The sequence below is a fragment of the Harmonia axyridis genome, chromosome 1, assembly GCF_914767665.1.
Source record: "Harmonia axyridis chromosome 1, icHarAxyr1.1, whole genome shotgun sequence".
Taxonomy (NCBI): Eukaryota; Metazoa; Arthropoda; class Insecta; order Coleoptera; family Coccinellidae; genus Harmonia; species Harmonia axyridis.
Genome location: NC_059501.1, coordinates 63,332,692 through 63,346,413, shown reverse-complemented (window position 1 = coordinate 63,346,413; position 13,722 = coordinate 63,332,692). Strand labels below are relative to the sequence as shown.

At 35.4% G+C, this 13,722-nt stretch overlaps 1 protein-coding gene across 1 annotated transcript; it reads left to right on the top strand.

The window, feature by feature from the left end:
- Positions 1-3,592: 3,592 nt before the first annotated feature.
- Positions 3,593-13,425, top strand: LOC123685677 (5'-3' exoribonuclease 2 homolog). The gene is made up of 6 exons (XM_045625476.1): positions 3,593-3,792; positions 3,923-5,182; positions 5,272-5,573; positions 8,183-8,441; positions 9,927-10,590; positions 12,610-13,425. Exons 1-6 carry the CDS (start codon positions 3,718-3,720, stop codon positions 12,852-12,854), a joined length of 2,805 nt encoding a protein of 934 aa, XP_045481432.1. The 5' UTR covers positions 3,593-3,717; the 3' UTR covers positions 12,855-13,425.
- The last annotated feature ends 297 nt before the right edge of the window (positions 13,426-13,722 follow it).

Below are 13,722 nucleotides of genomic sequence, written 5' to 3'. Positions count from 1 at the left end.
TGACTAATCTTGAATTGATAAGAGCGATAAGGCATCAATCAATCAAAAACGGATTGAGTCAGCTATTTTTCATTTTACAATAACCAATAAAATATTGGAGCTCCTAAGGAAGATTTCTGGTATATTATTTTAATGATAATAATAATAATAAACCTTTGGAATCGTTCAATAAAGCGGCCTGAAAATTTTATTTTACGTTTTGAAATGGGTGGACGCCAAAAATGTAATTAAAAATCTCTTCGTCTGCGTACATTGCCCAGAGTTTCTTTCAGGAATTCTAGATAACGATCTTGAATTATGGTTTGCCATGGCTGAGACATTTTCCACAGGACCGTACTAAGTTTGGATATATCGTGGGTTGGGTTCCCTACCAGCCAAGTATGCAACTGTGGTGGACAAGCACCTACCGACGAGGCATACCACAAGTTAAGAAACTCATTCGAGGTCTGAGTACCACACAAGAAGAGACGACTCGATGCCTCCTGAGGCGTGAACAATTGGGAAGCCGTAGAGACCATCACAGTTTCTTCGCCATTTACACGTCCTTGCAGATCTAACTTTCCCGGAAAGTCTGAAGAAGTCCCTATGGATGAACCGTTTACCCAAAAGTGTCCAGGTGTCTTGGCCATTGTCGAAAACAGCAACATTAAAGACTTAGATGTCCACGCTGTCCATCATATAATGAAAGTCTTCCTACTTCCCGTCCAACAGGTAAACTAAACGACTAGCATAGAGGCCATAATCAGTGCTAAGTTAGCACAGCTCACCCTAGGACTCAACCAACCCTGTGAGCGGAGCTGGCAGAACGATCCACCACCTTCTGTCTAGAAGATGGTGGATTGTTCAGCTGTACGGTTCTCTAGCCGTAACCGCAGCCGACAGCCAACCGATGGAAAGTGCTCTGGTATCATTGGAAATTTGGTGAGAGGTCAACTAGGTGTAGGCAACCCCGCAACTCTAACTAGGGAAATGAAGGGGGTTTTCATTAGGAACGGCCAGTGATCCAAGCCCATCGGCCTATTCATCACTGATAGGTATTCCAAAATGCAGTTTCTGGTTGATATTGGTGCAGATCTGTGCGTCTTCTCACGTAGTGCAGTCACTGCCAGGAGAGAGAAGTTCGACTATCGGCAGTCAATTGGACACCAATCACCACGTATCGTAAAACCACTCTCACGCTGAATTTAGGACTACGCCGAGATTTCACATGGAGGTTTGTCATAGCAAATGTATCCAAACCCATCATCGGTGTCAACTTCTGAGTTTCTACAACCTGCTAGTGGACGTAAGAAACCGAAGACTTTTGGACAGAATCACCCAACTCACAACCAGAGGAGATGAGGCTGAGTGTAACATGCCAGAAATGTAGATTGACAACGGGTCCTCAAGGAACCATGAGCTATTAATGTCTTAGACGACTCATGGACCACCAGTTGCATCGAGACCACGACGCTTGGCACCGGAGAAATTAGAACAGCCAAGAAGGAGCATAGAAATATAATATATATTATATTATCTCATGGGTAGGAGTCAATACGTTTGGATCAATGGCTGTGAATCTAGGAAGTTTCGCAATACCTCTGGAGTTCTGCAAGGTTCTCATCTCAGCTCCTTACTCTTTCTAATTTATGTTAACAATATTGGAAAATGCTTTAGGTATTGAAGGTTCCTATTTTTTGCCGACGATCTTAAGTTGTTCACGATGATCCGATCCCTCGAGGACTGTCCGATAGATCAACCCAATATTGTAAGAATTAATTGGTTTTATTTGTAACTGAGTGAACACTGCCTCTGGGACTTTAGCCTGTTTGTGTTCCAGTGAAAATAAATAAAAATAAAATAATCGTTTGTTTGCACGGACTTTTCTTCACGAGCCAGTTAACAAATGGACCTTCTATTTTAATTGATAATTATTGAATATTCGATTATTTGGCAAGCACTCGGGATCATAGAAATATAATATATTATATTTCTATGATCCCGAGTGCTTGTCAAATACTCGAATATTCGATAATTTGGCAAGCAAGGAAAATATATGAAGGACTATACGCTCTATTATGGTGGATTTATGCACCAGTCCTAAGAACTAAACTAAACCTAAGAACTAAAAATTGAACGCTAACAAATCATGCTAAGAACTAAGGGCTCAGGTAAAATATAGAAGTGCGCGTGCGCCGCATAGAATTTCAATATTAACGAGTACCAGTTTCTATCATTTTATGTTCCTTATTCGTGTTTATAGATGAAAAGTATTAGGTTTATTTGAAAAAATTAAGTTTAATTTTTTCACAATAAATATCAAATAGTTCATAGTTCTTAGGTATGGTGCATAAATCCACCATAAGGCATATACCCTTAAAGTAATAAACTCAATTCTTGAAATCATTCGTTCACTTGGTACTCGATTTCCACAATCATTCAGTTTCGCTTATAGAGAAATAATTCCTTGGTCTATGGTTTCGCGTTTCTCTAAACAGTAATTTAGGTTAGATTTCAGTAGGGATGGGAATACCAGTTACTCACCAGTCGCGTTACATTCGCGACCGCCACAGAAAAATACCGCTCCAAAATACCGCGATTTTGTAACTGTGGTTACAGGTAACAAAACCGTAGGCGATTGCAACTAAGTTGAGTACCAGCGACGGAGGAACGGAGGAAACGAGACCGTTGGTATACCTAGACTATTTGTGGACTGTCCTGTTGAAGTTAAATAATAATTCATTGTTCATTGAGTTTCTACGTAATTTTAGAAGAACGTATGCAAGCATAACAAAATCATAAAACTATAAAAATGTTTTGGTGGCTCAGAATAACAACAAAGGTTAGAATCTTCGAAGGGCACCTCATTAAAAACAGATGGTGTAAACTCCAGTGGAAATATACCATCATCGGGTAATCTAGGTATTACGTGAAAGAAATTATATCTGGAATTTCATTGGCAAATTGAATATTACAAATTGATAGAAACTTATTTCACATTTAGTAATATCTAGAATCGATTTTTTGTTTACCGTTATTTTACAGAGAATGTTTAAGTATATTTGCATTTCCGATTGAGAATAAGGTTCAATTGTTAAAAGTAATCTCGGACTAACTAATTAACATTTGCTACAACCAATTTTTATCGAAGAAATAATCAAAAAATATTTAAAAAAAAAACATCGAAAATATTGAAATCATCAATCGAATTGTTTAGTTCTAATTCTGGAAAATACTATGGAAATCAAATATATTCCATTAGGCACTGAAAACACAATGGCAAAAACGATTTTTACGAAGTTACAGGAAGGTAAAGTAATTTCTCCTCGTTGAACATGGCGCAAATGAATGAAAAAAAATTAAAAGCACTGACAGCAGGAGTTTTTGGGTGATCATAAATGAATTTAGTTTTGTAAAAGGCACTGGCATACTATTTTTTTTTCTATGTTATTATTCGAAGTCCGGTGCCGGTACGCCGTAACTATCGTTACTTTGGAACCGGTTACTTTACTTTTGTGGAACGCGCGACTACGTTACTCAAAAATACCGTTCCAAAATCGCGGTATTGAAATACCGTCCCATCCCTAGATTGCAGTATATATATTTCAAAATATACTTTATTCTGTGCTTCGTAGCCACCACCACTGTACATCAGGCAAGATTGTTTGTAAATGCTTCAATTTGATTAAGTTTTTGAGAAACTGGAATGAAATATTAGTAAAGTAAAAAATAGTTGAAATGGGTGTTCCAGCTTTTTTTCGTTGGCTCAGCCGAAAATATCCTTCGGTTATTGTGCATTGTGTTGAACAGAAGGTATGTATATAACAATTGAAACATTGGTAAATAATTTCTGCTCAGATATTTCTCCCTTTTTATTAAATACCAATAATTGTTTTTAATTTTGCTGATGAAAATGTTCACTTTATCGATTTTCTTTTTTTAGCCAGTTGATGTTAATGGGGTAAGTGTACCAAATGATACTTCAGAACCTAATCCAAATGGAATGGAATTTGATAACTTATACCTAGACATGAATGGTATAATTCATCCGTGTACACATCCAGAAGATGGTACACCAGCTCCAAAAAATGAAGATGAAATGATGGTTGCTATCTTTAATTGTATTGATAAGCTGTTCAACATTGTAAGACCACGTAAAGTATTGTATATGGCTATCGATGGAGTGGCTCCTAGGGCAAAAATGAATCAACAAAGGTCAAGGCGTTTCAGAGCATCAAAAGAGAGTGTTGAAAAGTTGAATGAAATAAAAAGAATAAGGGCCGAGTTACTCCTTAAAGGAGTAGAATTACCTCCAGAAAAACCAAAAGAAGAACATTTCGACTCAAATTGTATAACACCTGGTACCCCATTTATGGCCAGGCTGTCTGAGTGCTTACATTATTATATTCATGAAAGGTTAAATAACGATCCTGGTTGGAAAAATATTAAAGTTGTTCTATCAGATGCCAATGTACCAGGAGAAGGAGAACATAAGATAATGGACTTCATTCGTAGACAGAGAGGACAACCTGATCATGATCCAAATACCCAGCATGTACTCTGTGGAGCAGATGCTGATCTGATTATGTTGGGACTTGCAACACATGAACCTAATTTTACTATCATAAGAGAGGAATTTAAACCCAATCAGCCTAAACCATGTGACATATGTGCTCAAATAGGACATGAAACAAAAGATTGTACAGGTGGTGTAAAAAGCTTAGAGGATAAACCAGAGATCAAGGTATATTCTGATGTACAATACATCTTTGTGAGACTCAATGTGTTGAAAGAGTATTTACAAAAGGAATTATTAATGCCTAACTTGCCATTTAAATATGAATTTGAACGAGCAGTTGATGATTGGGTTTTCATGTGCTTCTTTGTGGGAAATGACTTTCTGCCACATTTACCGAGTTTGGAAATCAGAGAAGGGGCAATTGACAGATTAGTTACTTTATACAAGGATTGTGTTTATAGAACTGGAGGTTGGCTGACAAATAGTGGAGAGGTATTTCTAGAAAGAGTACAGGTCATAATGTCTGAACTTGGTAAAGTGGAAGATGAAATTTTTAAGACACGGCAACAAAGAGAGCTTTCATTCAAGGCTAGAGAAAAGGCAAAGAAACGTCGCTCTGAGGGATCATATAATGATAGGAGACCTAACTGGCAACTTGTAAAAGATACACAATTTGCACCAAGGGTGAGCATTTTAAATATTAACGATCTATTCTTATAAATAAAAATATGATGTATCTTATATGGCATTCAAAATAATTTTCATAATTTCAGTCAATTAACAATAGAAATCCAGTACAAAATCCCAGAAATGAAGCTATGATGATTAGAAAGGCTGGAATGCATACACAGGTCGATCATCAACTTCAAACGGTAACAGCTAAGAGTTCACTTGAATCTATGATAAAACCAGTAGGTTCAGATGAACAACCTAGGGGTACGAAGAGGAAAGCTGAAGAAGATGAAGAGTCTGATGATGATCAAGCACATGATGAAGTCAGGTTATGGGAAGATGGTTTTAAAGATCGCTACTATGAATCAAAATTTGATGTTGCATCAAATAATTATGAATTCAGGTAAACATTGGTTTCAATTATCTTTTATGTGAGTTCGGAAATTATATTTGAAGTCACTTACGAATAAGAACTCTAGTTCTCGATGTACAGGTTCTTTTTGAAAATTCGGAAAAGATTCAAGTGATTCCAATTTTCGAAGAAGTCAATCGATTTTGGTGATTATTGGTATGACACACTGATAAATCGTCATAACTTCTGAACTATTAAAGTCATGGATAACTCTGTTGATTTTCCTCAAAATCAGAATTTCAGCTAAAATATATACCTTACAAAAATACATATAGATTCAAAAGTTTTGCATTACCCTTTTCTCATGGAAATTTTCAATTTCAACAATTTTTTGTGAGTTTGTTATTGATATATTCTTTTGAAATTGTCACATATTCTTCGCAAGGAACAAAAATTTACATTTTTTTTAGAGATCTCATTTTTAGTGCAAATATTTTGCTATTGTGAGCAGCTAAATTTTAGCATATTGCTTATCTGGTATGAGCGAATAAGGTCATAGATGTTAAAAGGGGAAATATTTGTTCTTAGACAGAACTAAGATTATAATTTTTCTAATGAAATAATCAATTTGTAAATTGTTTTAATTCAGAATGATCTTTTTTTGGAAGAAAGGTTAGTAGTGGGTGTAAAGTTCATACAAAAACTGTAGTTGTTTTTTTTTTTTTTACTCTAAACAAATTGATTAATTAGTATATCGGGTGTCCCAAGGTGAGTGGCCTATTAGATTATTATGGAAACTGTTGATGGTGAAGATTTCAAATTTTGTGGATAGATATTTGGCCATGTAAGGTACATTTTTTAAATAATTTCACATTTCCAGTGTTGCCGGATGTACGACAATTTGGCAACAACTTTGTTATTTTAAATGGGACATCCGGTATTTCTATTTTTTTTATGATATTCCATAAAATATTAAATATATTCACTCTTACTTTTTCATCCCTATCTTTAACGGTTTTTGAGTTATTAATTATTTTTCGAAATTTTAGATCAAATTGGCGTATTACGAAAATGACTCTAGTTCGCTCAATATTTGAGATTTAATTCAGAAATTTTGCAAGTCGTTAGATATTGATCTGATCTGTGTCACTGCTTTTGAATTATGGTTGTCAATAATACAGGACGGACCAAAAAAAATCATCATTTGCCAAGTTACAAAATTGTAAAAAAGTCTATTTTTTCAAATTAGACACCTAGTATATTTTTCAATTTTTGGAATCAGTACAAAACATTCTACAATTTTTTTATTCACCTCCCTATACCTATCTCAACTGGATTCCGAGTGATATGCGTTTATTAGATTTCACATTGATTCAATAAGCGTTCATTTCTTTTGCATTGTTATTTTCTCTATGTCGTTCATAGATCGATATATCAATGAATCAATTCAATCCATAAATGTCAAAATAAACAATTATTGCCTAACAGGTGTTTTGTTCCGAGGTTTTTCTATAAATAATGGCTCAAGAAAGATATACACATGAAGCTTTAATGAATTCATTTGAAATTTTTGGCGAATGTGACAAAGTTGTCGAGCTAAATGAATAAAACGACTATTGCAACTGCCGACCATTGGTTTCCAAACATTTTAGGATTCGGTTCCGCACCCCCCTCGTCATAGACTTTCGGATTTCATTTCGATCTAGTGTACGAAATGCATGTACCACACGATGCTGTAGCTCCTCTTTGGTGTTGACTGGAGTTGCATAAACGATATCTTTGATTTTATTGAGATAGGTATAGGGACGTGAATAGAAAAATTGTAGAGTGTGTTGTACTGATTCCAAAAATTGAAAAATATACTAGGTGTCTAATTTGAAAAAATAGACTTTGTTACAATTTTGTAACTTGGCAAATGATGATTTTTTTTGGTCCGTCCTGTATTATTGACAACCATAATTCAAAAGCAGTGACACAGATCAGATTAATATCTAACGACTTGCAAAATTTCTGACTTAAATCTCAAATATTGAGCGAACTAGAGTCATTTTCGTAATACGCCAATTTGATCTAAAATTTCGAAAAATAATTAATAACTCAAAAACCGTTAAAGATAGGGATGGAAAAGTAAGAGTGAATAGATTTAATATTTTATGGAATATCATAAAAAAAATAGAAATACCGGATGTCCCATTTAAAATAACAGAGTTGTTGCCAAATTGTCGTACATCCGGCAACACTGGAAATGTGAAATTATTTTAAAAATGTACCTTACATGGCCAAATATCTATCCACAAAATTTGAAATCTTCACCATCAACAGTTTCCATAATAATCTAATAGGCCACTCACCTTGGGACACCCGATATGTATTTCATTTTTATGGAGAAAAAAAAGTTTGGAGATTAAGGGTCATGCAAAACTTTTGAATCTGTGTATAATATTTGGGTTACCATTCTAAAATGAGCAATATTCCTTGTGAAATGCGTACTTTTATTATCTAGTTGAAGAAATGCTGATTAAGTTTATGAGACCATGTGCACTCTGAGAATCTTTTCAAGAACAGGTTTTGGTCAACTGACCATTGTATAATTTTAAATTTTTTTATATTTCATTGTTCATTATTATATTCAATTTGACATGTGTTTCTTTTTTTTTCAGAAATTCTGTTGCTTTACATTATGTAAGAGGTCTCTGTTGGGTATTAAAATACTATTATCAAGGATGCGCTTCATGGTCGTGGTATTTTCCTTATCATTATGCACCATTTGCGTCAGACTTTGTAAATATTTCAGGATTGAGTACAGATTTCGACAGTGACACTAAACCGTTCAAGCCGTTGGAACAACTTATGGGTGTGTTTCCAGCTGCTTCCAGTAAACATGTACCTGATCTTTTTGCAAAGCTTATGTCTGATCCAGTAAGTAATTAAGTATTTCATTCCTAGAATAAATAAATGATGCATTCATTGATTTTTGTCTATAACTATTAACACAATATATCAGGTGTGTGAATAAGTCTTTCCCGTTTTTTGTAAGAGATGGCGCCACCAATACTGTGCGAGTATTTAATGGTTACATATGTCATAATCAAAGCTTATTCATCTGTCAACAATTCCACACTAACACATTAGTTGAAATTTTTTCGCATCATAAATTTTTGAAATCGTGAAAATGTCGAAATTTGAGCCGAGTCGACGTCATTTGCGGGAAGTTTCACTTTATTGGTTCAATTTGAAGAAATCTGCTGCCGAGGCGCATCGGTTGCTTCAGGAAGCTTATGGAGAAGGTTGTGTCGATGATTCAAGTGTTCGCGGATGGTTTCGACGCTTCAAAAGTGGCGATTTCGACGTGGAAGACAAGGAGCGTTCCGGGCGGCCGCAAATCTTTGAAGATCAAGAATTGGCGACTTTGCTTGATGAAGATTCGTGTCAAACGCAAGAAGAACTTGCTGAAGCATTGGGAGTTGACCGAACAACCATTTCCAAGCGTTTGAAAGCCATGGGAATGATCCAAAAGCAAGGAAATTGGGTGCCGTACGAACTGAAGCTGAGAGACGTCGAACGGCGTTTTTTCACTTGCGAACAGCTGCTTCAGCGACATAAAAGAAAGGGTTTTCTGCATCGTATCGTGACTGGCGATGAAAAGTGGATCCATCCGTTACGATAATCCGAAGCGAAGAAAATCATGGGGACTACCCGGCCATGCATCATCATCGACGGCCAAGCCAAATATTCATGGCGCCAAGCTCATGCTCTGTATATGGTGGGACCAGCTAGGTGTGGTTTACTATGAGCTTTTGAAACCGAATGAAAGGATCACAGGCGAGGTCTATCGACGACAATTGATGCGTTTGAGCCGCGCACTGCGAGAAAAACGGCCACAATACTCCGACAGGCACGACAAAGTTATTTTGCAACATGACAATGCTCGCCCACATGTTGCACAGCCGGTGAAAACATACTTAGAAACGCTCAAATGGGAAGTCCTACCCCACCCGCCGTATAGTCCAGACATTGCTCCGTCTGATTACCATCTCTTCAGATCGATGACGCATGGCCTGGCTGACCAGCACTTCCATTCCTACGAGGAAGCCAAAAAATGGGTGGATGACTGGATAGAGGCCAAACCGGTCGAATTTTTTCGCAACGGGATTCGTATGTTGCCAGAAAGATGGGGAAAAGTTGTAGCTAGCGATGGCCAATACTTTCAATAATTCATTTGTAACCATTTTTTCACAATAAAGGCTCAAAATTTGAAAAAAAACGGGAAAGACTTATTCCCACACCTTATATGATTGTGTTTTAAGTGATTGTTTTGTGCTATTTTATTGGCTTACCAAAAGTAACCATCAAATTTCTATTTTAATTTACATTGAAAATTTTTATTTTATTCTTTTCTTCTAGGAATCAACGATCATAGACTTTTATCCTGAAGATTTCAAAATTGATCTGAATGGAAAAAAGTTTGCATGGCAAGGCGTAGCGCTTCTCCCTTTTGTTGATGAAAAACGTCTTTTCAAAGCCCTGGCACCTCTTTATTCTCAACTGACAGATGCAGAAAAAAAGAGGAATTCTCTTGGGGACGACAGACTTTATGTATCTAAAGGCCATCATGGACATATATTATTGAATTCCCTCTACCTGAACGATGTTAGTGTAGACATGGAGACACATATTTCTTTAGATGGAATGGCTGGAACAGTTCTCTTATCAGATATTTGTATTGAAGAAGGAGGACTTTTGAATTCACCTGTTCGAGGATTAGACGAAGTGTCAAGTAATTTAGTATGTACTGTAAAATACCGATATCCCCAGTACCCAAAAGGATTCATATTTCCTGCTAAAAAACTTGATGGAGCTATAGACCCGCCTACTGTACTCAAACCGTCTGATTTGAATCCACAACAGAATAGGCAATGGAGGGCTCAAACAGGTATGGTTCCAGCCACTCAGAGGGCTTACTTGGATAGGCCAGGACATCGGATGGTTAATCATCATCTTCCATCTTTCAATAATGTGCCCCCACCTCAGAATATGGACAGGAGACAGAATAGCTACCAACAAAACAGTAAGTACAGTATAAAGCAAGATTGATTTAGATTATTACTTCTAAGTGAACCAAAGGTAGAGGACGCATTGTGATCAATTTTGCTACCAAGTTTTAGGTCTCTGATTTCTGAATTTTTGTTCACAAAATGCTTTTCAGACCATCCTGTACAATTTTGGTTTCTTCTCTGTCAATTGGCATATGTGCTCTCCTCCGTACGGTCGCCTGGAAGCACGATAACTCCCCAACGAAAACTGCTAGAAAGTTTTAATTTAGATAGCTTTGGATCTAAAATGTTATGGTTAAGGAGCCTAATCCGACAAGGTGTTCATTGTAAAGTTGACCTTTGGTTTCCAGTTAATTTTAAAACTGCCTATTCGATCGCAAGGAAAATTTTCATTTGGATGTGAAATTACAATTTCAAGCTACGTACACAATTTAATATTGATCGTATGAGCAGAACCATAGAAAATTCATGCAGAATTTCAATAAAAACTAACCCAATACTTCCATGACCATAAAACAGTAGTTTTCATCATGGCACAGATTTTTGCTTTTGCCACAGCTTCACCTTCTGATGATTTTAAATATAGAAACACGTTTGAAACAATTATTTTAGCATTGGCAAATGTATTTGTTGCTTCGAAACTTCTTCTTTGGGGTTGTTGGCAGTTTCAACATGATCATCATCTATTACAATTTCCACCTTTTCAGTGCTATCAATATTTTCGTCAGCTGCTGTCTAAGGTCTCCACATTGCCATTGTCGAAGAAGCTAAAAAACACTTCTGAAAACAAAATTTTAAAAATACGATCCTGAACAGCTGACTAGAGAGAGAGAAAGATTTATTGATTTTTCAATCAAATGGCTATTGACTGCAGTCTTCCAGCCAGTTATACACATTTTTATATTACATTCTATTAAATTATCAGAAAACATATATAAAAAAAAACTATTATTCTATTGATTCGCGTTTGAACAGTGGTGACTTTGCCTTTGGTGCAGCTGCTTTATTGTTGACATTCAAAGAGATCTCAAGTTTTGGAAGATTGGGAGTGCCGGTAGTTTGGCTTTTGGTAGCTGTGTATCAGTGGATTCATAATATTTACGTTATTCTGGTTAGTAACAGCTGACTATTTTCTATTATTTATACCATTTCTAACCATACGATATTATATATTTGGCACAGAATTTTAGTGTTCCCATTTGAAAAAAACATGACTTTGGTTCATAGCTTCGTAATTAATAACCCTGTTAAAAAGACGAGCACGCCACTGGATTCTACTTAAAAAAGTGCCTGTTTAATGTTTTAATTTCAGAGCTCTATCATCAGTATTTCGATATCGCTATTTTTCCAATTTTTGCTTATAACTCGAAAACAATAGAAGGCATCCAAAAATGAATACTACTCTTATTAGTTTCTCAGAAAAAGAGAACGATAATGGGGTATCAGATTTTGTCTATCTCCTCTGGTTTAAAAGTTGTTGTGCTAAAACATCGAAATTTGCCCACCCTGTACATTATATTGAATGACATATATTTATTCAAGTGATTCCCGATTAAATATGCAAATTTGAATATTTGGAATACGATATTTTTCCTAATTGTCGAATTTATAATAAGCAGAATATTTATTATTTTCTGTATCTACCTGCTGAAATCCAAGGTTTGGCAACTTTTGCTCTCCTAATGTCATAGGTTGTTTCATGTCGTTTGGCGCGCTTAAAGTTTTTTTTTTGAATTTCTGATATATTTAGGTATTTATTTCAATATATTTTGAGTTGATATGAAACGTTGATTCACTATGGGACATAAGAAGTGCGTTCTTTGTGGAGAAACTCGCGAAATGAGTAAAATATTGTATCACTAATATATTTTCACTTCCGCGCGCTTTATGTCAGATTTGATAGTTCATGTTGGGGACAAAATTTGCTTACTGAAATTGACATGCTCCCTCAATCTATGTTTACCACTCTGAGAGGCTAGAACAATAACTATCATTTCTCTCACTCTTGATTTTCAATCTGCTATCTATTTCAGGTTACAATTCCAGGGGAGGACACTACAACTCATATCAAAATAATAGAGGGGGGTATTCCAGTAACAGAGGAAATTATCGTGGTGGATATCAACAAAATAACAGTCATCAAGGATCCAGTAGAAATAATTACCAGCAGCAGAATAGGAATCATTCTTATGATAGAAACAGAACACAAGATCAGGACAGAAGACCTCCTGGTCCCTATAGGGACAGATATCAATCAAATAATTATTATGGACAATGATCAGATTTTTTTTTATAGATGTATACATTGACGTTTTAAAATACAAATTTCGACACTTTTTCATTGCAAGTATTGACTAAAATATATCATGAATCCATAAGTGTAATTGGTGAATATTTTTCCTTATTCTTATTGAGGTTCTAGTTCAAGATTTGTGATTATGATTATTCCAAAACTGTTAAAAATGATTGAATTTATCTTTCAATTATTGAGTGTACCTAGCTGATAAATAATAGCAATCACTTCTTCATATCTGTACTATCGATTTCTGTTACTCTATTTGAAATTCTTTTTTTATTCTAATGAATTGATATATTCTGATTTACAGGAACAATGTAATTTTGTCAAACCAAATTATTTGGTGGTTGTTACAAATATTATTAAAGCATGTTGGCTTTTCCATATTCATTTTATATATTATACAAATTCAACAATAAACAGGTCTCACTATGATAAGATTTGTTTTACTACCTGATTTGTATAGCGTAATTTGGGATTTCAGAGTAAGATATAATTTGTAAAGAGTATATTTGTAAAAAGTTGGATAAAATCATTAAAAAATGTAATGGGAGTTTTTGATTGAAATGCTTCTACCTGAGACTTATGTTTTAGTTAATAAAAGGTTGGTCCACCATCACGAACTTGACGTGTATAACTCAGTACATCACTTCTGCTTTAGATGATTCAAAATACTTCAGAGAAGTCTGTATAAATATAAAGACTTCTCTAAGGGCCGGTATTATAAAGGATAACTGATTGTTCAACTGTTGCGTCAACTACCAATTTCCTTTCTAGAAATACGGAATTTGGTAGTTTACGCACGGCTCAACCGTCGGTTATCCTTTTATAATACCGGCCCTGAAGAGTT

Excerpts from the sequence above, each read along its gene's own strand:
- LOC123685677 (XM_045625476.1), top strand. The coding sequence starts at position 3,718 with ATGGGTGTTCCAGCTTTTTTTCGTTGGCTCAGCCGAAAATATCCTTCG. Across the intron at positions 5,574-8,182 it reads TCAAATAATTATGAATTCAG|AAATTCTGTTGCTTTACATT; the intron begins GTAAACATTGGT and ends TTTTTTTTTCAG. Across the intron at positions 10,591-12,609 it reads GAATAGCTACCAACAAAACA|GTTACAATTCCAGGGGAGGA; the intron begins GTAAGTACAGTA and ends TATCTATTTCAG.